Below are 802 nucleotides of genomic sequence, written 5' to 3' on the forward strand. Positions count from 1 at the left end.
CCCCCCAACCTCCCCTTCCCCCCACCACCGCACCACCCTCAGCCTTCGGCAACGCCAAAACAATCCGCAACGACAACTCGAGCCGCTTCGGCAAGTACATCGACATCCACTTCAACGAGAAGGGCGTGATCGAGGGGGCCAAGATCGAGCAGTACCTGCTGGAGAAGTCTCGCATCGTGAGCCAGATGCACGACGAGAGGAACTACCACATCTTCTACTGCATGCTGGCCGGACTGTCGGCCGAGGAGAAGGGTAGGCTGGAGGTGCAGGACCCATGGAAGTACGAGTACTTGATACAGGTGAGTGGGGAGTAGTACCAGTACTTGATACAGGTGAGAGGGGAGTATGAGTACTTGATACAAGTGAGGAGGGGATACTTAATACAGGTGAGAGGGTGTTTACTGTAGACAGGTGAGGGAAGTACGAGAGCTTGATACAGGTGAGTGGAAGTGCCAGTACTTGATACAGGTGAGAGGGAAGTACGAGTACTTGATACAGGTGAGGGAAATATGAGTACTTGATACAGGTGAGAGGGAAGTACCAGTACTTGATACAGGTGCGGGAAATATTAGTACTTGATACAGGTGAGTGGGGAGTACCAGTACTTGATATAGGTGAGAGGGGAGTACCAGTACTTGATACAGGTGAGAAGATGTATGAGGACTTGATACAGGTGAGAGGATGTATGAGGACTTGATACAGATGAGAGGGGTGTACGAGTACTTGATACAGGTGAGAGGGGAGTACCAGTACTTGATACAGGTGAGAGGGGAGTACCAGTACTTGATACAGGTGAGAGGGA

The 802-nt window shown here is 51.2% G+C and overlaps 1 protein-coding gene across 1 annotated transcript in view; it reads left to right on the top strand.

Annotated features, from left to right (window-relative positions):
* Positions 1-802, top strand: part of LOC101849950 (myosin-VIIa) — a gene marked incomplete at its 5' end in the record, with an annotated part of 68,986 nt that overhangs the window by 1,928 nt on the left and 66,256 nt on the right. Inside the window, 1 exon segment of the mRNA XM_035971667.1 lies at positions 43-299. Coding sequence (XP_035827560.1) covers positions 43-299 — 257 coding nt within the window.

The sequence above is a fragment of the Aplysia californica genome, unplaced genomic scaffold, assembly GCF_000002075.1.
Source record: "Aplysia californica isolate F4 #8 unplaced genomic scaffold, AplCal3.0 scaffold00479, whole genome shotgun sequence".
Lineage (NCBI taxonomy): Eukaryota > Metazoa > Mollusca > Gastropoda > Aplysiida > Aplysiidae > Aplysia > Aplysia californica.